Source organism: Linepithema humile, chromosome 7 (assembly GCF_040581485.1).
Source record: "Linepithema humile isolate Giens D197 chromosome 7, Lhum_UNIL_v1.0, whole genome shotgun sequence".
NCBI lineage: Eukaryota > Metazoa > Arthropoda > Insecta > Hymenoptera > Formicidae > Linepithema > Linepithema humile.
Genome location: NC_090134.1, coordinates 12112333 through 12130362, shown reverse-complemented (window position 1 = coordinate 12130362; position 18030 = coordinate 12112333). Strand labels below are relative to the sequence as shown.

Sequence of the window (18030 nt, the reverse complement as noted above, 5' to 3'; positions counted from 1 at the left end):
ATTATTTTTTCTTTAGAAAAGGGTGGCCAATAACATTTATTTGCAATTATCCAATCAGAAGGAACAGTTTCGACAGCGTCTTCGTGGACAAAATTAACAATGGTCCATGTATCTACCATCCTTCATTAACATAAATAAAAAAATTATGCAGCACGACATAGACTTTAACATGGGTGAGTATATGTGATCATACATGAATGCATTTAAAGAAGTGGTGAAAGACAATATGCAATATATATAGGCAACGCATCAAGTGGATAATACTTTATACAATTTTGAAACATAAATATGTACAGTACCGGTCAAAATTATATCACCTTTTGATTTTTTTAGGATAACTTGCTTTAAAGTGTACGGATATCTTTCAAATCATAATATATTTTGACGATAGGTACAGCTTACTAAACAAATAAGTTTTCATCAAATAATGAAAACAACAACTTCTGAAAAATTAATTTTATTTGAAATCTCCAAAATCTATGAAATTTAATAATAAACTTTAAATCATCATAATAAGTATAAATGTGTTCAAAATGAACAACAAATTCATATTTTACATTGTACTACTCTAGTATTTTGTAGCAAAACCTTTGGCATCGATTACAGCTTGGCAACGTCTAGGCATGGAGTCGATTAGTGTGTTAATTGTCGATTGAGGGATTTTCTTCCATTCTTTCTCAAGTTGGGCAAATTTTTCGGCCGTATTTGTAGCTCGCTTGTTGGCCAAACGCCTCTGCAGCTCTTCCCACAATGGTTCGATAATATTTAGGTCAGGTGATTGGCTTGGCCACTCCATTAGAGTTACTCAACGGCGTCGGAACCACTCTTGTACTTCAGTCGCACGATGCTTCGGATTATTATCCTGCTGATAAATAAAACCGCGACCAAGGAAACGCTTTGCATATGGAAGCATCACATTCTCAAGGATGTCTATGTATACTTTTCGATTCATGATGCCGTCGATTCTATGAAGAGGGCCCATTCCTTTTGCGGAGAAAGCACCCCACACCATGACTGAACCGCCTCCATGTTTTATTGTGGGAAGTTGGTATTTGGGGTCGAAGCGCTTGCCTTTAGGACGGCGAATCCATGTTATTCCATCACTACCAAATAACATAAACTTACTTTCTTCACTCCAGACGACGTCAGACCATTGCTGAGGTGTCCAGTTAAAATGTGCTTTTGCCCATTCTATTCGCACCTTCCGGTTCTTTGCAGAAATAAATGGTTTCTTCACGGGTCGTCGTCCATGCAGTCCTCCGGACTGTAGGCGACGACGTATGGTCCGTACGGATGGATTAGACTCTCCAAAAGCGAATATTTCTTTAGCAATTTCCGGAGCCGTGAGACGTAGATTGCTACGGGCTGTGCGGAAGATGTTGCGATCGATGATAGAAGTAGTGCAACGCGGTCGTCCGGTTTTCTTTTTCTTAATATAACCTCCCTGGGTCTTCCAACGTTTGAGAAATTTGGTCACCGCCGATTTGGAAATGCCAAACTGCTAGGCGAGTTGCTCATGCGTTCGTCCTTGTTTGCGGCCTTCTATGATGGCTTTCTGCTGTCGTTCATCGATATCTCGTGCACCACGGGTCTTTGTCATAATTAAAATACTAAATTTAACTGCTAAAACTAAATTATGACAATAAAAGCAACAATTGCCATATGAAAAACAAAGGAAGCACAAAGGCGGCATATTTGAAAAATTAATAAAAATTTAAAACTGATGATGTATTTTGTCAAATCTTATTATATTTCATGTACAAAGTATACCTACCACCAAGTGTCTAGTATAAAATTTTGAGCGCATTCGATGCACTTTGAAGAAAGTTATGCTAAAAAAATCAAAAGGTGATATAATTTTGACCGATACTGTAAATTTATTAAAAATATTATTTTAGTAAATGATTAGGGACGGCGTAAATTCCTTCAATAAAGTAATAAGAAATAAATAATTAGGTTGCAATAAATGACTGATAGGAGAAACCAAACATCACTTGCCCAAATAAACACGATCAAACAATAATTTATACACTATGTAACAATGGAAAAATGACAAATTTATCTTTAAAGTTTAATTTAAGACATTTGTAGTCTATTTCATTAATATCCCAAGATTGCAGTGGATCCATAATATGCTCTGCTAAATGTATTCCTAATTGGGACGACTCACATGGTTCGGTATAAAATTCTTGCAATGATTCAAATTTATGCCCAATAATTATTGTTCTAATTGCATCATTATGATTGTAATAGGAGACAAAATTTCTAATTATAATAATGCTACCGTCTCTTAAACAACAGCAATTATTTGGTTCTTTTGTTTGCAAAGTGAAGTTATGATAGATAAGTTTTTCCCACTAATCTACACAAACTTGATCAACCAATAAAGGTCCATTATTGTGTTGATTTTCTAGTCGAGGTTTGATATTTATACTTAATTTGTTATCACATTTTATAATATCTTCTTCGCATTTGCGGTTAATAATTTGTTCTAATGGTTTATCATATTTTCGAATATATCCTTTTATCTTTTGCATATAATTTTCAAAAGGATATGCGCTGAATTCCTGTAGAATTCCAAATTTTTTTACATTGTCACGTAAATGCAATAAATTATGGATATTAATCGAACAATTTTCTTTGCCATATATCAGTGCTCGGAATTAGTCTGAACATTTTAGCCGATTTCCGTGGTATACGCCTCCTTTCCTCTCCTTACCGCGCGCGCCGCAACCGCTAGGGCCAGCGCCGCCGAGTGTTAGGAGCGGCACTATCCGATTATGAGTGGGTTCTTCTCCCTATTTATTAAAATTTTAAAAAATTTATTAAAATTTATTAAAAATAAATTTTTTATTTTTAAATTTATTAAATGGAAATATTTCAATAGATTTGTGTGTGTGTGTGTGTGTGTGTGTGTGTGTGTGTGTGTGTGTGTGTGTGTGTGTGTGTGTGTGTGTGTGTGTGTGTGTAATTTGGATAGATATAAAATTGATGCTAGATCATAAAATTACATGAAAAATTAATATAAGAGATAGCATATATACATGCTAGATCATAAAATTACATGCAAAATTAATATAAAAGATAGCATATATGCATACTGAATTTAAAATTATAATAAAAGTATGTAGCAAATTAATAATGTACATTTTGTAGACTTACTTTTTAAAATATAAAAAAATTTTTTGTTTTTCAACATTTTGCAAAAGGAAAAATTGTCTTAAAATTTGTTCAAGAATATGGCATTGCAAGGACAGTACATTGTTTTGAATCACCCTGTATATTTATATTGCAAAAGTCTCGCATACAAGCAAGCAAATGCGCGTCAAGATTATTATTTTTACATTATGTAGTATGTAATAGCGGAAACATAAATAATTTTTTATCGTACAGCATCAGCCATAATTTTCCTGCTATTTTTGATATAGGATATACATGTAAGTTTACATCTTTTGTAACGATTGCGAATATTAAGCATACGTGATGCTGTTGGAGATGAATATACGTTTCCTATCGGTATTAATTTTGCTCCAATTACGTAAATTCTATTATCATCATAGCTTTCGATAATATTAGAAATTACTATAGCCGTACCATCATTTAAAATACAAGTATTATTTCTTTTATCTTTACAATGTATTGCATATAGATCGTTAAAACATCGTTTATATTGAATATTTACTCTAATTTCATCAGAGAGTGGTCCATTAAAATGCACATTCTTAAATGAAAATTTATTTCCTTGCAAAAATCGTTTACTTGTTGTTGACTCATAACCTACACTGAGAAAAATGGTTTTATTATATTAACAAAATTCTTCTGGTTGACCGTATTTTAGTCAAACGAAACAGAATTTCTGGTTATCGTCACAAAATTTTACACCTTATATCAATACCGTTTGGTTAACTTTACTATAAGGATTTGAATAAGTGTTTTCTTGTTGGATCTACAAAACTTCTTGTTATATTTACATAAATCGCAGCGCTCTGCAACAGTTTTGTCATCACTCACTAAACGGTTGATCAACTGTTCGCCGCATTCATTTGTTACACTGCTACTGCACCCTCGCTACTCGCGGCGTGTATCGCGCGCATTAGATCTTTCGCGAAGCAATGGCGTTAAGTAGTCGGAACAGTCTCAACTGAGCTCGCTTAAGTTTTACGTCGCGTCGTGGAATCCATTACGGAATATTAGTTAGGCCGATGGCAGAGAACGAGAAGTAAGCACTTATGTCTGTCGTAGACGTCTGTCGTGGACGTATGGTAAGGCAGAGAAAAACGTAAGTCGTGAAAGGTTATTGGATACGTGTGGAAACGACTACGACATACATAAGTTTTTACGTCTCGGTCTCTGCCATCAGCCTTACATCCGAAAAGTTTTATGATCACGTGGTGTTTTTTTTTTTTAATGAAATATATGTATATTAGTAATGTAATGTTTCCTACTGGGCTCGGGAGCCGGGAGCCCGGTAGGAAACATCACATCACTGAGTATACTTTAAACCAAAATATATTGTTAGTATTTTACAAAAACCACACCTATCCGAACTTGTTTTTTAACTACAAAGTTGTGTTAACCTAACAAAACGATATAGTAAAGTTAACAAGAAATTCTAGTAGAGTTTTGTAAATCTAACAACACAATGTGGTAAGGTTTACAAGAAATTCTGGTAGAGTTTTGTAAATCTAACAACACGATGTAGTAAGGTTTACAAGAAATTCTGATAGATTTAAACAGGATGAAATTTAACAGAATCTTCTGGTAATTCCAACAACAAATTTGTTTCGTCCATTTTTGAACAAACGTACTAGTAGAATCAACCAGAATTTCTTATAATACAACAAAACTTTTTTTCCAGTGTACTATTAGATTTTCTTCATATCTTCGTACTAACTATTAAAGGGGTTTTTTATTTTTTCTTAAATGTCTCTTTATAGTTGACATATAATTTTCGAAGCGAAATGCACTAAACATATCTAACGGACCGAACTTCTTAACATCGGCACATATATGTAACATATTATGTATGTTATAAGTGACATATTCTTTGCTGTAGATAATAGAAAACGTTGTGACAAAATGCTCTAATAAGCTCTGTGCATAATCTGTATATTGTGTAATCAGAGTAGGATTGACAAGAATCGTAATAGCTACATGTAGTGTAAGAAAATAAACGTACATATTTTGTGATAAATAATTTTTTAATACGATTGGCCCGGTATACAGCAAAAATTGTCTGTATTCAGTTGCTTTCCATTGCAGAGCATGTTTGAGACCTCGTGATTTTTGAACAAAATCATTTAGACATCTTTTTTTAAACAATTCTAGTATTTCCGATATTTTCGCAATTGTACGTGAGCCTAATCGCACATTATTGGGTCCTTTTAATCAAAGCCACAATAATTTTTTCATCACCCCCAAGCAAATTAAATGCATATAATCTAATGATACATTTGTTACCAATCCAAAATTGGGAATTTCATTTAAAATACAATAGATATACCACTTTGAAAATCTTTGTATTCTCCATTCTTAAACTTGTTGTCAGTTTTTAGAGCATTCTGTAATGTTCCTCCCGGAAAGCAAACCTTTGACTCAATCCACTCCCCTCGAATAGTGCATTTCCGACAACAATTGTAACCAGTATGCTGTTTAATTGATAAAACATAAGCTGCAGCAGGAGCATCACAAATTAAAGTGGAGATATTAATTGTAATTTGTATGTTATTATATAAAAATCCATTTCGATTTAATTCGACAGCTTCATCAACAAATGGTCGCAAAAATTCTTCAGCATGTGTTGGCTTATCTTTTCCACAAAAACATCCGACAATATAAACTTGTTTAGAAACATTATCCGAGCATAAAATTGGCCAAAAGACTGAACCCTCAATATTTTTTGACAATGGCAATCCATCAATATTAATTAAAAGACAAACAGTTTCATCATTTCTAATGTTTTTACGATGTTTCAATAATGCTTCAAGAGCTCTTTTTAAACCAAAATGATAATAATTGCCTCCACTTATAGGCACAATATTTGTCGTTCTAGGCGTTTGTAATAAACTTCTGCTATCTTTTGGAAGTTACAACCCGTATGCTTATTTAAGATAGGTAATAGTGCATTAATAGCATTACGAGGAATTCTAAATTTAATGGCCCATTCTTGAATTTCGCGTTTGAATTCGATTTCATTATCTAAAAGAATTCTATCGAAGTTTGTAGACAAAGAATTATTCAAGCTATTTGAATTGCCTTTGCTATAACTTTTATCATTATTACTGCTCATTGTCATATCATTGTTATTATCGTCACTAATGTTAAGTACTACTTTATGATTGCCATCACATTTGAACCGATTCATTAAACGTTTTTTCCTCCAACTGAATAGCATTTCTCTCTCTAAATATAAGTATAAATAAATAAAGATAATTAAGTAATGAATGTAAATATCTTCAATTAAACTAAAAGAACTTCAAATTAACATTTTATAAAAGTAATCTGACTATTAACGATATCATATTAACACAATCTATAATAATTGTTCATGATAAAAACAATTTTTTTTTAATTATACTTAAAAATTACATTTATTTACATCAATATGATATCACAGACGTTTCGGCCTTGACTTAGGCCTTTCTCAATGTGATTAAAACGGTTTTGTTATATTAAAATATGGAGCGTGAAATTAACATAATATCTTATTAATACAGTTTTTTACTATAATCTAAAAAGTAATAGTTTCTGACTATAGTTGGTTTATATCTTGACTAAGGTTTTTAACACTCTTTTACAAAGTCTCAACTAAGTTGAAATTGAGAATTGACACATGGCTAGAAAATAACCATCCAATTTTTCTTAATAAACTCTTATTCTTATTGGGACTCCTTTTACATTCACTGACGATTTTTTTTTGAACAAGTAACATATAATTCATACCGCATCGATCGCTGGATTGCGTTTATATATCACCGTTTCAACATGCGTCGGAGAGAAATTGCGAATGAGAATAGATAATGCGAACATTACTTTTTAGATTATAGTAAAAAACTGTATTAATAAGATATGTTAATTTCACGCTCCATATTTTAATGTAACAAAACCGTTTTAATCACATTGAGAAAGGCCTAAGCCAAGGCCGAAACATCTGTGATATCATATTGATGTAAATAAATAAATGAGCGCGAACATCTAGCTTAGGTTCTTAACGGCTTTTTACTCTTCTTATCTTTTAGGATAAAACTAAAGAACAGATTGATATATTTTTTTTAATTTTAAAAATCACACTTTTATTTACTCCAAATATACAGGGTGCTTCCGCAACATACAGATCAGTAAGTCGGGTTGCCTATTTGTTTATCGGCAGGGGCATGCTTTACCGGCCGTGCAGAATAAGGTTAGATCGCAAGTCCGGCGGAAAATAAGGCAAAAGAAATTTGAGTTTTACCATTTTGGTATAGTGTAAGATTTAATAATATATATATAATAGGAGTTGTTTAATAATAGAAATATTAATAACAACATAATAATAAAATTAGTAAACATTAAACGATTATTAAACAAATAACACAATTTACAAAATAAAGATAAATAATATTTTTTTATTTAAAACATGCTTATAACAAATGTTTTATTAAATTACCAGCTTCTTCTAAGCATAACGTGATTCTGCGTATGAAATTTTCTCTCTCTCTCTTCTTCTCACTCTATTTAATGTGGCAAGAGTGTTTTCTGCACATGCGTTTCGTATTCTATTTTGCAAATCTTCTTAATTTGCTAGCAGTTTCATATATTTTATTTTTTAAAAAGCTCCACACGAAAAATCCATGGGCGTAAGATCCGTAGACCGTGGTGGCCACACTGAGGACTATGAAGTCCGATCCATCTTCCCGGAAATTTTTTATTTAAAATTGTTCTCGCTACAAGAGACGTGTGAGCGGGATGTCCATCCTGTTGGAAAACCATTTCTAGTTTATTAGCTAGTGGCACATCTTCCAAAAGCTCGTCGAGTCAATAGAAAAGAAATTGTGAATAATATTGTGCATCCACATTTCCTTCGATAAATTCAGGGCCGATGACGTGATCTTCTACGATTCCGAGCCACACATTTACAGTCCACCTACTTTGAAAATTGTGTTCTTTTACACAATGTGGATTGTGCTCTGCATAGTGATGCTCATTATGACGGTTTATGTGTCCATGACTTCCAAAAATTGCTTTATCAGTCCATAAAATATTTTTTATAAAGATGTCATTTTCGGCATCATTAAAATCTACTTGCAGAATAATTTAGTATAAAATTGACGATGCAAATTAATAAATGGTAATGTGTCAGGTATATTATAAAATAATAAAAAAATAAAAAATTTAAACAAATTTACGTGATTAATAACCCATTCACGAAAATTTAAACATTGTGGCATATTAGCAGGTAGAAGTTTGTGTGTAGTATGTTTTTTTGAATAGATGCCAAATCAGCAAATGTTTAATTATTTTGTGAACCGTAATGTGGATTATGTCTAGATCTGCGGCAATTGCTCTCGTGGCTGTATGAATATTTCTGATAAGAGTTTGTTGAACTGCATCAATTGTCTCCTGATTTCCCTGCGGAACATGGATCAACCTGCGAAATTAACAAAATTGTTCATTTGTTTTTAGTCTTTCGTAAAGGCGGTGAAAAAAACCGTGGTTTGGGTGGCGTCTGTTCAGAAACTTTCGAACATAAAGTGCAGCTAATTGTCTTTTATTCTTTTGGCACTCGCCGTAAATAAAAATCATGTGTTAATTCTTCAAACGAACAAACAAACTGTTACAATTGTTTGTTCGATTATTTCTCTTTCTGTATTCCTTATGTCCTGATCGCATTCCGTTTGACAGAATTTGACGTGAATTATACAAGTTAAAACGCGTTAAAAATTGAGTTACATAATGGAACCGGAACGAAATCACTATTCGTTTGACGAATTAACAGACATGATTCTTATTTACGGCGAGTGTCAAAAGAATCAAAGACAAGCAGCTGCACTTTACGCTCGAAAGTTTCCGGACAGACGCCACCCAAACCACGGTTTTTTTCATTGCCTTGAAGAAAGGTTAAGAACAAATGGACAATTTCGTAAATCTCGCAAGTCGTTCCACAACGAAATCAGGAGACAATTGATGTAATTCAACAAGCTGTTGTCAGAAATCCTCACACAAGCACGAGAGCTATTGCTGCGGATCTAAACATGAACCACATTACGGTTCATAAAATAATGAAACATTTGCTGGGTTTGCATCCATTCAAAAAACATACGACACAGAAACTTGTACCTACTGATATGCCACGACGTTTAAATTTCTGTGAATGGATTATTGATCACGTCAGTTTGTTTAAATTTTTTATTCTTTTATTATTTTATAATATACCAGACATATTGTTACCATTTATCAACTTACATCGTCAACTTTGTACTAAATTATTTAATTTCTGCAGGTGGATTTTAATGATGCCAAAAATGACATTTTTTTAAAAAACATTTTGTGGACCGATGAAGCAATTTTCGGAAGTCATGGGCAGATAAATCGCCATAATGAGCATCATTATGCAGAGCAGAATCCACATTATGTAAAGGAACACAATTTTCAGGGCAGATGGACAGTAAATGTGTGGCTCGGAATCGTAGGAGATCACGTCATCGGCCCTGAATTTGTAGAAGGAAATGTAAATGCACATTATTATTCGCAATTTCTTCTCCACCGACTCGACGAGCTTTTGGAAGATGTGCCACTAGCCAATAGGCTAGAAATGGTTTTCCAACAAGATGGACATCCCGCTCACACATCTCTTATAGCGAGAACAATTCTTAATAGAAAATTTCCGCGGAGATGGATCGGGCTTCATGGTCCTCAGGAGTGGCCACCACGGTCTTCAGATCTTACGCCCATGGATTTTTTGGTGTGGGGATATTTAAAAAATAAAGTCTATGAAACTTTGCCAGCAAATCAAGATTTGAAAAATAAAATACAAAACGCATGCGCAGAAATCACTCCTGCCATATTAAATAGAGTGCGAGAAAATTTTATGCGCAGAATAATGTTATGTTTAGAAGAAGATGGTAGTATAATTAAACATTTATTATAAGCATTTATTATTATTTAACATTTATTATTATTTAAATAAAAAAATTATTTAATTTATTAATCTTTAATTGTTAATTATTAATAACCTTATTATTAATAACCTTTATTATTTATTTATTTATTAAAAAAATATTATTTATATTTATTTTGTAAATTGTGTTATTTGTTTAATAATCGTTTAATGTTTACTAATTTTATTATTATGTCGTTATTAATATTTCTATTATTAAACAACTCCTATTATATATATATTTTATTATATATATATTATTAAATCTTACGCTATACCAGAATGGTAAAACTCAAATTTCTTTTGCCTTATTTTCCGCCGGACTTGCGATCTAACCTTATTCTGCACGGCCGGTAAAGCATGCCCCTGCCGATAAACAAATAGGTACCCGACTTACTGATCTGTATGTTGCGGAAGCACCCTGTACACATAATCTAATGGTATATTTTTCAGTAAATATTATTAACAGAGACATTGCATTGTTATATTTTCCACTCAACAATATAAGTGTAATATAAAATATATTGTATATAACAGTTATATTTTTGAGTAGAAAATTACAACATTAATGTATACTGGATCGAAAGAACTAGAAAATAATTTATCTAACAATTCATCATTAAATCATGACAAATATAACACATACTGTATTACTTCATTTTTGGTGTAAATATTATTCTGTACATCAGACCAATGTGAGCATCCTGGCATATTTAACAACATATCGTAATCAAACTGGGTTTCCTGATCGATTATACGTCTTAAGTGCCGTTCTGAATATTTTTTTACCTTTTTATTCGGTTGAGTAGTCATTATATTTATTTTCTATTCAAAAATTAATTAAGTAATGTGTATCGAACATTTTAGATCTTAGAAGTGATTTTATATATACAGATTGGACCATTTCAATCTATCTACATTCTTTCTTATCTTGGTTGACAAAAACCATATATAAATATATAGATAGGAACCAAAAGTTACATGTAAAAGTTTATATAAACTTCTCTAATCTATTAATTAAGATTACAAATAAAAGTTTCATATTATAAATAATATGTAATGAGCATGCACATAACCTCTTCATCATTCTCATTAGCATCCTTTTTTCCAGTACAAAAATATAAAATACAGCTTTTTGTAATATTCATGCATAATATACATAACCTCTAAAACCGGTTAACTACACTACTGTACTTTGAAAGTTATACATAGATTTATTGAAAAAATAGGAAGAATAACATAACAAAAAAGAAAAAACGAGAAACTTACAAGTCTAGATGTAATTATGTGAGATAACTCTTTAGGTTCGAAGCACTCTAAAAAAAAAAAATTAACCACACTGTTATTATTTCATTTCACAGAAAGACAAATCATGTATATATTTGATATAAAATATGAATACCTGCTTTTAACTCTTTTCCGATATAGAAATACTTTGAACAACGCAGCAGATAATTATATCGCACTATACATACCACGTGCACACAAGAAGCGAACTTCAAAACGAATCACAGAACTCGAGTTAGTTAGATTAGATACGGTGTGACTCTGAGAGGTCTGCTCTCTTACGGCCATCTGGTTCGGAGGAGAACAACGAGTTGAGTCGATCCGATCAAACGGTTAGATTGGACCGACAACGTGCCTCATTATTTAAAAGAAGGATCATGTGTGTGTGTGTGTGTGTGTGTGTATATATATATATATATATATATATATATATATATATATATATATATACAGGGTGTCAATTAAGTCCAGGGACGGCTGAATATTTTCTCATGTAAGGTATTTTTGAAAAAGGTCAAGGTCATTTCTGAAGTAATTTTCAACGAGGAATTCAACGGTGACCTTCAATTTAACCTTGAGCTTGACCTTCAAGGTCATTTCAAGGTTAGGTTAGGTTTTTTAAATAGAAACCCCTATTTTTGATTCCAAAATCTAATAGCTGGTGTCAAGAGCTTTTCAAAACACTATAATGAAATTATTTTTCATTAAGTACTTTTCGAGTTATGAGGCTTGTAAATTACAGTATTTTGACATAAAATACAAAATATCTTGTAAAACATTCAATTTTTGGGAATCTTACCTTAATACTTTTATGCATAAAATAATGAGACGAATCAATTGGTATAAAGGATAATGTGATTATTTTATAATGAATGAAAATTTGAGCAATTAAAACTAGCTCCTGCTCTATCAGCTTGTTGTTTCGAGAATAATTATTTTACAACTTTGTTACGCTCAAACCACCACTTGTACAATTTGCAAACATTCTGCATAGCGCAATGTCTCGTGTGATACCCATAACGCAAGGTTCCGATTACATCCAAGTTCGTCAGGCGTGCTATATCCTCATAATTCACATCGATCGTTTCGATCTCTACATCATCTTCCAAAATCTCGCACAGCCACTTCTTCTTCTCGAGTCTTTTTACGTATATCAGAGGCGGTTCCGTACCAATAGCCTTGTTAATAAGGCTTTTCATCTGACTGTACGAGACGTGTCCATCTTCCCATTGGAAGCCGTGATGGTGTATCCGTAATCAACACACCAGCGATTTTTCCGATTTTGTCAACAAATTCCATGGTACGGGTTCATGAAATACGTAATGAGATAACGTTTCGCCATCTCGAAGTACCGCCGCTTCTTTCACAATAAAAATGTTGTTGATCGCGTAACCTTGCAAGTCGACGAAAATTGGTACGTCAGACATCGTTGTCAATCATCGGAAAACTAACGTTCCCATTCGCACACGTCAAATTTATAACTTTTCATACGAGTCTGCGCACAATGTTGTTTAACGGATTATATTCAACCATTCGATCATGTATAATAAGACAATAGGCTGTGGTGTTGGCTGGTATATTTTTTTTACAATCAAATTCTATTCGCACGTCAACGGTGACACTCTTGATAGAGTCGTTTTGTCGCGAACAATCTATGACTACGAACGGACCGGCTTTCAAAAATTCATCGATATCCAAATACGTATTATCGCATCCGTAATAAGTTTTACGGAAACGCGTATACATGTTGTACAGTATAGCATATCGATTCCTGTCGAAATCCAAGTTTACGTCGTCGTACGGACAAAAATCAGAATTCAGATGCAGTCTCACATTGGTGAGTTTACAAACATTAAATTGAGCAACGTTTTCAGAGAGCACATTTTTTCGACCGGTTTGGAGAGCAAAGATTACGTATCGCGGTTTTTCCAATTGCGTCGCGGCTTTGACAGCCCAGAAATGCTTGGTTGTATTTTGCAGCATGGGAAATTCGTACAGATCCCACGAACGGAAACACATGCTCAAATATCTTTCGCTTTCCAAAGTTCGAAGAAGAGACAGCTTGTTGACTTCGCTCAGAGCTACATGTGGTATTCGACACTGTATCTTGAGTAGTTCAATCATTGGATTCGTACCAGCTCGTGCGATTAGACAATTGTTATCGTTGCGTGAGCGTATCAATACAAGTTCATGACGCGCGTTGATTACAATCCGCTTGTAGTCCTCACAGAATCCCAAAAGAGTATTGAGCGGAACGCAAAAATTAAAGTTTCCATCGGTCAACGGATATCCATTCGGATTCCACGATGCGTATTTCAGCGTCTTGCTCTTTTCCATCGTCAGTGATATATAGTTTTTGATCGTGCTCGTTATTCCAATGTTTCTGTTACGATCGATTTCAACTCCGTCGAGCTCGTATCGCATTTCATCAAACATGAACGCGGCACAATTATTTCCCATTATACACACGTTATCTCTAGCCTCATCAGTAAGATTTGTAACGAGTTTTCCTTCAATGTAAAGAAAACTCTCACACGGCAACGTGTACAAATCCTGTTGCTGTATAGGTATTCGTATCTCATCGCTGTGTCCCAACGTTGTGTTAGCGTACGGATTGTACGTGTGCATCTCATATTTCACAATGCGCTCGTCGAAAACAGGCTCGTCAGCAATGTTGAGTATATCCATCTCTTTAAGCGTTTCTCACAGCAAATCCCAATAATTTTAAAAAGTTTACACTCGATGTATTCAGCTTCTTGATTGGCGATTTTTTCTCAATTTTTGTTGTTTTCTCAATCACTCGCTGTTCTCTTTTGTTTAATACGAGTATTTCCTTACACCACGTCGTCGCAAGTGCAGTCTGATGGTAATTTCCTCTCCGCGAAAGTCAATCAATCGTCCTTCTTGATCCACCACACGTAGTGTAATATCAGTAACGTTCCTTGCGATGACCGGAAGGTAAATAATTTGCGCCGGCGTTTCCGAAACTTTTTATATCCCGGAGGCACGTTCGGTGAAAATTCGTGTATTATGTGCACAGACTTGTCGTTGGCGTACGCATCCGCGATAATGCTGCATTCTATTCTTATAATGTTTACATTGACAATGTTTATCGAGGAGTCTGATTCGTACCACCTCCTCGGTTCCAGTATACGAGCTGTTAAAAATCCCAACAATGGTCCAATGGTATTTGGTTTAGAAAAATTTATTCGAAAAGCGCACTTGATTTCACTTTTCATAGTATTAACATAAGGACAAAGTGACAATGGATAATCATCATCACTTTTTTTTCGTTTTTGTAAAATTGCACGTTTCAGATATGCATCAATGGCGTTCATTTCGTACGATCCTTCGGGAATTGTAATTTCCTCATCATTCTCGTCAAAGTAAAATTTATTGTTTGTCAACGTCACGTTCGGTATCGTGTTGTAGGTCTCCAATGTGATTAAGCCGAGTTCGTATTCTCCATCGCTCAAATCTATCGGTGGAAAATAGTCCACCGTGAGGAGGCTGCTCTTGCCACTAAGTGTGAGTGTCAGCGACATGATTCTAGCGACGACTGACGTCGATCGACGATGGGTCGATTTTTAAATTCATTTGTCGAAGGAACAATAGGCACAATTGTCTGCAGATTGTTTAATTGTACGTCTGATAGGCCGTGTGATTGTATGTTATCGTTGTATCAGTGCCGAGATAGCGTACAATTTCCTTCGGTGGTTGCAAATTACCAAAACTGTCAAAGTACATGGCGCGATCGCCTCTCTTGGCGTACGCCACCCAATGCGTGCCCGGTCTATTGGCATCGTCCAAATTTACGATACCACTCTCGTTTCGATATATCTTGTGCGGTAAGGCGTTACACATGTAGACGTTTCGGAAATACGGTATTCGCATACGTTTCGCCATTTGTATCAACTGTAAATTGGTGGTGACACCCCGGCATCTTTATCTTCTTTTCAACGTTTTTTTTTTCTTCTGCGAGACTCCTTTGCCTTGTTTGTACGGAGCGAGATAAAGTCCGCGTCCTTCCATAGCGCGATTGTGACGTTGCGTTTTTTCGAGTTGTCGCTGCGCAGCTTTGGCATCATTCACCGCCTTTGCGACACCTGCCACTCCACCGGTCAGTGAACCGATAACTCCAAGAAGCGGTAACAATGGCAAGATACCGCCACGTTTCGCTACCGGGAGCAGTCGCTTTTTTACTTTTTTCTTCATTTTTCGCTTTATCATTTCCATGCCCAATTTCGTCTTTGCTTTCATCGTCGCCCAAACAGCGGTAGCAGCGGTCCTTTCCGAGAGTCGTGTCCTTAGCGATGATACGTTTCCGCGCTCTGTCGGCGAGAACGTGATCGGTGACGTGTCGGTCAGCTAGTTTGTCGCTACGCAAGTACGCAATGTCATGATCGCGGCACGCCGTGTCAGCGGATTGATTCCTTGATCCCCTCGCTCGAGCCGTTTCCACAGATGAGTTCCCGGACCGCAAAATTGATACCCGGATATGTGTAGTTCGAACGGAAACGCGTTTATCGCGCGATTCATGAATTGCATAAAGCGCAATCTTTAACATATGGCGCGGGTCCGTCGATGTGATCGCCTTGTTGATTGTAATGCTGAGACACCGACGATAACCTTGCACTTCCGAATCCTCCGTTAAATATTCAGGAAGTTTCCGCCACAGTTGCTCCACGTACCGACCAAATTCTAACAGAAGAATCACTTTTGGTATAAATCGCAACTCTTCAGCCGTCAAAAGTAAAATATCGTCCGCCAATACGAAAAACATTTTTCCAACTGAAGAATGTTCGAGCCGCGCGCACCTATAAATAGCTGGTACCCGTCGAACGTCAACCAGTAAAAATGAAGTTTGTCCAACAATCGTACACGATGTGTACGATTCGTGTGAAAAACATAGATAAGATGCGGGTGGGAGGGACTTGTGCATCCAGACACGGTCAAATGCTGCCAAACACAATATGCGGTATCATTTGCGGCCCCTCGAATTGTGATAAAACAAACGTAATGTTGAGTCTGTTGGAAAGTCCACACGGTGTGTGCTTTGAAAACGTGTACGTGTACTCAAAATCATTACATCAGCCGAAATATTAGTATCTCGAAAGATTGTTCGGACTGATTGATGATATCAGTTACTTTACATTCTCGGATAATTGTACTGTGATACCTCCGAGCGAGGCGCTATCAAATTCTATATTTATCTTTGATGACATAGCCTGCGATAAACAAGATGCGATACGGGAATACTTTGCAATGGATCGTCATTCCAAAGTCGATTGCTTCTATCTGTGTCAAACGTACACGAAAATACCTAAACATCTTGTACGCGACAACGCGAACTTGTTGATCTTATTCGAGCAGGATGGTACCAACCTTAAATATATCTACAACGAGCATGTAAATACGGACATGACGTACGAAGATTTCAGTACATTGTGTCGCGCATGTTGGCAACACAAGTACGGCTTCCTTGTGATAGACAAGGATAGTGCACTTGACGATGGACGATACAGACGTGGTTTTAACGAGTTCGCGGTACCACAGAGTGGTTAGTTGTTCTCGAAACGTCGATGATAACGCTCGACACGAAAGATATCGAGGAGCGGGAAAGGTTAGCGAAGGAGATTGCTCGTACGAGCGAATCGATCCGCAAGAAGCATCGGGCGTTAAAGACTGGAAGGATGGTGGAGGAGGCAGATTTGGAGAAGCATTTTAAACCAACCGTCGAACCGTTGAAACAAATCGCTGAGAAAATTGGCAGTGACGATGATTTGGTTATCACGGATGCAACGGTTACACCAAGTTTCGGTATTGAGGTTATGAATGAATCGAACTACAACAACAAACGGAGCAGTTGAGCAGCGAGAAAAAGAGCAAGCGGATGCGATCGAGTATTTCATCACCAATACGGACCTCGACTCCGCTTCAACCGCGAAAATTGACATTTGAATCACCAACAAATTTATCGACAGAAAGCATGTTCGAAACAACGAACCCATCTTTCGTAACACCTGTGAGACGGACGATGCAAACGTGCGATGGCCGGGAAGCGTTGTACGGTCAACTAGGCCCGCTAGGGCAAGAGTACATCGGAGCGGTCTTGAGCAGTAATAAGAAGACGGATCAAGTTTACAGAGTGTACTTTAACAATGAGGGTACACTGCTTGGAGACAAGCGCTTTGACATTGATAAAAATGATAACATAATTGTGGACAGTGTGATATACGCGGGTATGCCCGGTCTGTTTGAATTAATATTCAAAAGAATTCCCGACGATGCGATATATACGGAGGATGACAAACAAAAATACAAGAGCATACTTTTGGCGACCAATGCTCACAGACGCGATCATAACATGCTTTTACCAGTTTTGCGAAATAAAGGATACAAGAATAAAAATATCATTGCACCTCTATTGTGTCTCAACAAGAGAGGTGGAGGTGTGATGACTCGTCACAATATCACGTTACCCGAGTGTAGCACGAAACGAAACATTACACCGCAGACCATGACCGTGACCAACAACGATTATGTGCACTGGGATGATCCGAATGAATTGGTCGATCGTCTTCGATTATTAGACACCTCCCGTCAGG

General features: G+C 35.7%; 2 protein-coding genes across 2 annotated transcripts in view; one reads left to right on the top strand and one right to left on the bottom strand.

The window, feature by feature from the left end:
- LOC137001163 (uncharacterized) overlaps positions 1-18030 on the top strand; it is a 299895-nt gene that overhangs the window by 264136 nt on the left and 17729 nt on the right. The gene's annotated exons all lie outside the window — the stretch shown is intronic.
- LOC105669049 (uncharacterized) lies at positions 12908-14110 on the bottom strand. The gene has a single exon (XM_012361789.2). The coding sequence runs from the start codon at positions 14108-14110 to the stop codon at positions 12908-12910; it is 1203 nt and encodes a 400-aa protein (XP_012217212.2).